This window comes from Sinocyclocheilus rhinocerous, unplaced genomic scaffold (assembly GCF_001515625.1).
Source record: "Sinocyclocheilus rhinocerous isolate Xijiao unplaced genomic scaffold, SAMN03320098_v1.1 scaffold358, whole genome shotgun sequence".
Taxonomy (NCBI): Eukaryota; Metazoa; Chordata; class Actinopteri; order Cypriniformes; family Cyprinidae; genus Sinocyclocheilus; species Sinocyclocheilus rhinocerous.
The window spans coordinates 1,185,533-1,192,124 of NW_015650700.1; the positions used below are offsets into that span (position 1 = coordinate 1,185,533).

General features: G+C 38.7%; 1 protein-coding gene across 1 annotated transcript in view; it reads right to left on the reverse strand.

Moving 5' to 3' along the window:
* The window catches only part of ifngr1la (interferon gamma receptor 1-like a), a 16,612-nt gene that overhangs the window by 2,157 nt on the left and 7,863 nt on the right, over positions 1 to 6,592 (reverse strand). Inside the window, exons 2-5 of the mRNA NM_001360911.1 lie at positions 5,237 to 5,354; positions 4,947 to 5,125; positions 4,243 to 4,376; positions 3,970 to 4,138 (exon numbers count right to left, since the gene is read on the reverse strand). Coding sequence (NP_001347840.1) covers positions 3,970 to 4,138; positions 4,243 to 4,376; positions 4,947 to 5,125; positions 5,237 to 5,354 — 600 coding nt within the window. The remainder of the gene's footprint in view (positions 1 to 3,969; positions 4,139 to 4,242; positions 4,377 to 4,946; positions 5,126 to 5,236; positions 5,355 to 6,592) is intronic.

Consider the following 6,592-nt stretch of genomic DNA (forward strand, 5'->3'; position numbering starts at 1 on the left):
GTTAGTTCACCCAAAAATGAAAATTCTGTCATTAATTACTGTTCGGAACACAATTTAAGATATTTTTGATGGAATCTGAGGGCTCTCTGACCCTCCCATAGACAGCAAGGTAAATACCTTGCGTTCAAGGTCCAGAAAAGTACCAAGATGATCGACAAAGTAGTCCGTGTGACATCAGTGGTTCAACTGTAAAGTTACGAAGCTACGAGAATACTTTTTTGCGCAAAGAAAACAAAAATAACGACTTTATTCCACATTTTCGTCTCTACTGTGTCACTTGTGGACGCGCGTTCACGACAGTATCATGACAGATTTAATCAAAAATATCTTAAATTGTGTTCCGAAGATGAACGAAGGTCTTATGGGTTTGGAACAACACGAGGATGAGTAATTAATGACAGAATTTTCATTTTTGGGTGAACTAACCCTTTAAGGTAAAGATGTAGTTGAGAAAAAATATTTATGAATTAAAAATAAGTTTTTAGCAACATTTCTCTTGCTTTAGCCACTGCCTTGGATTGGTTTGCTGCAACAATCTTGTTACAATGCATCATGGGTTTGCATTCTCCACCAAAAATACACAAGATGCTACAATTTGGCAAAACAATGTATTTTTGGAATCAGCGTACTTATATTGAAATAGTATCAACATTTACGTTTTCATTTACGTTTCCGTTGAGAGTACGCAGTGCACAACTTGGCAGTCGCTTCTCTTCGCCTTTGCTGTCTGTTTTTGTCGTGAAATCGCTTGGTTCGTCTACTTTTTCGTTTTGCCTGGTATTGTCTATCGTTTGTCTTGGGTTTGGCTAACGTGGTGCTACGCAGTCACACTTCACGGCGCTTCACAAGCCCTTGGTGCGGATCTAACTCTGTGGGTTCGTTCTGGGCACTGCTGGTGAGTGGGTTTCCACCTTCTCGCCGTGCTGTGCCCTGTGTACCACTGTCTGGCCTGGCTAACGTGGACCAGTGTTGTGTGTCCTGTGTATCGTTGTGGTGAGTGTTGTGCTTCGAGTCATGTATGGAATATTTTTCTCAAATAAATCTTGTTGGCCGTGAGACTGATGGCCTCTTGTGTTTTTTTGCTATCCTTGCCGTTTTCCATTCAAATGGAGTTTTGTTACACATTTTGACATGTTTTTCTCGGCTGGATCCCGCCACATATGGACTGTGTAAAACTATTGGAATTGCTTGTCGGCCCCGCTATATTCATCGCTCACCAAAACGACACCTGAACATTAACTGCTCTTCGCCTGCTTCTATCCCCTCTATCTGGTCTCATAGATCAAGCACATGGAAGTCGTCCTCTACGTACATACATCGCGGAGTTTGTTTATCGTCGCTAAGGCCACTAGAAAAGACCAAAGATGACTCTGTGCTTAACAAGAATGTGCAGCGATGTGGTAATTTTGCCCTACTCAACACTCGGTCTTTAACTGGGAAAGGAACGTTTCTTCGGGACTTTGGGATCTCTGACAATAACTGTGATATGCTGATGCTCACAGAAACCTGGCAAGCATCTAATGACTTTGTTGAACTTATTCTGCTTTCTCCTCCTGGTTTGAGTACTCTGACTAAGTCCCAAATTGGAGGCAGGGGTGGGGGCCTGGCGGTGGTCTTTCATCAGAGTCTTCATATTGAGCTGTCTCCTTTCCAATGGGGTGACATCATTTGAATATTTGGCATTTAAAATCACTAGCCACTCTTCACTGCTCATAATACTGGTGTATCGTCCTCCTAAAACAAACATGCAATTTCTGTCAGACTTGTGTGAATTGTTGACAATTGCTTCTGCCCAATCTACAGCTATGCTATTGCTAGGGGATTTCAATATTCATGTTGATACTGATACTGTTCATGCTCTTGAGTTCATGTCTGTCCTTGATTGTTTTAATCTGCAGCAACATATTGATTTTCCAACTCATGTACATGGCCATACACTGGATTTAGTTTGCTCTACTGGCATCGACATTAATGCCTTAAAAGGCTCTGACATAGGTATCTCTGATCATAAACTGATTGAATTTTCTTGCAATTTTTACATTCCAAAACCTGTTGTTAAATCCTTGATTGAGTATCGTGCATGGAAGTTGGTTGATCCTCCGTCATTTTCTGCTGCACTCAGTGATTCCCCCCTCCCTTCCTTGCGCACTTCTCCTTGGTTTAACACTGAGCTTAGGGCAATGAAAACCAAGGGCCGCCGGCTGGAAAGGCTTTATAAGAAAACTGGCCTTATTGTTCACTCCTTGGTATATACTGAACACATTAAGCAGTACAGGAATGCTCTTAATGCTGCACAGTCTCTAGAGGGCTCTGATCAAATGTGTGATGCTTTCCTGAACTTTTTTCAGAGTAAAACATCTCATACCTGTCAACACTCTACCTCTGTTCCCACTACTGAACTTCTCTCATTATGTCAATGTCATCTGGAACTGTACCATCAAAGCTTAAGATCGCTGCTGTCACTCCAGTTCTTAAAAAGTATGGTCTCGAACTTTCTTCCCTAAGTAGCTATAGGCCTATTTCGAACTTATCTTTTCTCTCTAAAATATTAGAAAAAGTTGTTGCCTCCCAGTTACAGGCCTTCTTAACAGCAAACAACCTCTACGAGCCATTCCAGTCTGGCTTTAGTCCATTACACAGTACTGAAACAGCCCTGGTTAAGGTTCTTAACAATTTTCTCTTCTGATTCTGGTGCTCTCAGCACTCTCCTTCTCTTAGACCTCAGCTTAGCTTTTGACACTGTTTGTCATGAGATACTCCTCTCACGGCTTTCAGCAATTGGAATTACTGGCACAGCCCTTGAATGGTTTTCCTCCTATTTGACCGGGAGGCAACTTTAACTCTGATAAAACTGAGGTAATTCTGATTGGCTCTAAAACTGTAGTATCTAAGCTCTCTTGTCAACTGATGGATCTGGATGGTGATCTGATTATGCCCTCCACTAAAGTACGCAATCTTGGTGTTCTCATTGATTCCACTCTTTCATTCAGTGATCACATTGGTAAAGTAGTAAAGACAGCTTTTTTTGCACCTACGTAAAATCTCTCGTATTCGATCCTCTCTCAGTCAGCAGGATGCTGAAACTGTTACACATGCCTTCGTCACATCTCAACTAGATTACTGTAATTCACTTCTTTATGGCCTGTCAGCTAATAATATTAAACGACAACAATATGTTCAAAACTCTGCAGCGAGCTTGATTACCCACACAAGAAAGAGCCTTCGCCTTCGTTGGCTTCCGGTTTCCTTGCGCATAAACTACAAGATACTAATTCTCACTTATAAAGCTCTCCATAACCTTGATCCTACATATTTATCTGACTTAATCCTGCCTTATGTTCCTGCCCGCTTCTTACGATCTTCTAGTCAGGGATTGTTAGTCACCCCTAAGTTTCGTCTGGTGAGCTAGGAGCTAGGGCTTTCAGTGTTGTGGCTCCCAGATTGTGGAATGCTCTTCCCAAAAAACAACCGTCAAGCATTCTCCCTTCTCTCCTTCAAAAACCTCTTAAAAACACTTTTTTTCTCTGAGTATTACTCTTCAGTTCTCAGTCTGTAATTTGTACCCTGTTATGCATGTTTATCTACATTCTCTCTGTATCATTAATCTAACTTTGTAAGTGGTCTTTAAACCTGACTTGTAAAGTGACCTTGGGTTTTGGAAAGGTGCTATATAAATAAAAAATATTATTATTAGTAGTAGTATATATTACATAACAATAAATATGTTCTCATTTTTGTTCACCCCTTTTTCGTTTAGTGGACTATGACATTGAGTGTATGCGGAATAGTCAGTGAGGGAATGGCGGTGATTTCAAACACTGCTCATGTCAGAGCTCTCAAATGGACTCATTTGTTTAGCATTAAAGAAATAAATACTGATTCTTACACACTGCCTGCACTTAATAGCATGACAATAAAGCTGCACTGCATCTATAAAAATGAACAACATTAAACGGATAATGCTTTTACCGGTCACGGGCATCTGCTGAGGGACACAAACATTTCTGTAGGTATATGAAGGAATACCAGCAATCTTCCCTTCAAACTTCAGCTCAACACACTGTCCAGCTGTGCTTTGGTTCAGGTGGATTTCTGCAGTGCACAGCTCCTCCTCAAAACAAGAGTATAAAACCTTTTGCTGTGGAAGGAGAAAAGAACAGAGTGATTTTAACAATTCAACATCCTAACATGACTAACATTTAAAGAAGGACATGGGGGAGTCTGTGCGACTGCTTTTCCAACCTCATCATGTGTGACTGTGTACATAAACTCTTCATTCAGAATGTTTAGCTCATGAAGAAAGAAAGGGTGCTGAAAGGACGCTTTAATCACGTCTTTGTGGACAGACGTATTTACAGCTGGAAAGTCCAAAGAGCCTGGAAAAAGCAAAAGCCAATATTGTTTAAAGAAATTCAAAATAACAAGAAAAAAGGAAATAATTAAGTAATCTTGTAAAAGACTAAAGCAAATGAATCCCAACACTAAAACGATATCCAAATAGATTTGCATTTCCGGAAGGAAACAGCAGCAGTGCTTGCAAGGCAGCAGAATGAGAGTTAAAGCTTTAAGGAAGTTCATTTTCTTTTAGGCTCTGGTTATTGGTAAATGAAATGCTGCCGTATAAGAACGAACATGTGATGCAGTGCTTTTCTCAGTACAAGGGAGCTGTATTGTTAAACAGATGCAGTAGAGAAAGGACAAATTAAGCAAATATTAATGACATCAACACTGTCTGCTGAACACTGTTTTAACACAACTCAATGCAAGATTTATCAAATACACCAATGGTTTGGGCTGAAAAAACTGCAGATGTTTTATTCTTAGAAAACGAGCCTTAAAATGCCTGAGAAACATCAATAGTGTTTCATCATCAACAGGGCCTTGCAAACACTGTAATAAACAGTAATACTGTTTCCATATGATTAGTTTGTACACAGATATCTTACATTTATGTTTTTTCTCATCAAAAAAGTCTTTGCTGTAGGTGAATCTAATGGAGACGCTTTCTGACTTCTCTTGCCCATCATGTGCCGTCACGTACACCAAGTAATCATCACTAACATCTCTGCTGTAGCTGCTGATATCAAGGTGCGTCTGAGTCGTGTCTGGGACTGTTTGGGGATCACTAGAGATAAATGGGACAGAAAGATTAAGGAATGTGATTGTGATTAAGTAATGTCACATTTTCTGAAATTGTATTTTTTTTCTTGATCAGCTGCTTTTGACACACACATACCTTACATAAGCTTCAACCCTTACACTGAATTTCAGCTGTTCGGATGGGTTACTGTAGTTCCAGTAGAGGACATTCACAAAGTTGTGACAAACAACACTGACGTTTGTTGGAGAAGGAACTGTAGGAAAAAAAGTTAGTCTATTACACAAATCTATTAGTCTATTATACAAACTCAAAGCTCACAAGAACAACAAATCCTTCCAATATTTCTCAACGGCTGCTGAAATGCCGAGGCATTTCTAAAACAGACGTCATCTTCTTCAGAGAATCTTTTTTAGATTTTGAGTTTTGCTCAAACACAATCACTGAATTGTAGACATACATGACTGAATACAAATTTCAATGTTTAAAATGAGTGTTGAAAACAAATGTAAATAAAAAAAACAACATTCTAAATAAAAAAAATTGATGAGTCACCTCAAATAGTGAATGCAAATGCAGCGTACAAGTGTCAAGCATACAAGGAAACTACTTCAATAACCCCTAAAACCAGCCTGGACAGAGCGAGAGACCAGCTAAGATCAGTAAACCAGCTTAGACTGGAATAAGAAGTTTTTATATTTCAACGGGGTAAATACAGTAATTCCCATACTTTCGTTTGTGTTAATAGGTTGTTTGATTGGTAATGTATAATCTGAGGCTATTCTATTTGTGAGTCATAGTATTAAAATATATATAGGCCTTAAGATAAATACATGTGTTTTCTGAATGATCAACCATCATAACAGTCTGATATTTCAGGTCATTCTGAACAGAGGAAGTGGCTGATAGCATGTGCCATCACAGGAAATGCAGGTCTTACTCAATATGAAGACTTAAAAAAAACATTCAGTCTCGTGGTGGATTGGTGTCTAAGTTTGTGTGAGTGTGTGTGTGTGTGTTTGTCTGTGTATACACACACACACACACACACACACGAAAAACAAACCTTAAGCCATTGGATCTATCAGAGCATATACAAATGATTTTACAGCTTTAATAACATTTAATTATTAAATGTAATAATTTTAGTCATTGATGTTAGATTGTAAAATGTTATACCACACAAGCACAAAAACAGTGATAAGTAAAGCTTATAATGCAGTTTCTGCATAGTATCTTTCAAGAAAATCCTCAAATTAGCAACGAAAACCTAATAATAATAATAGTTAAAAAATAAAAACCTTGCAAATATGTTTGAGAACACTCCTTTGTAGAGAAGTGATTTTTTGTACATAAGAGGAAATGTAGGGCTGATATACAGTGCTGACAGTTCAGTTTAGATGTGTTTAAAAGGGAATACACACACACACAGTACATAGCATACATGATGTTGTGTGGAAAAACTGAGTGAAAAAAATAAATAAAATTATATAT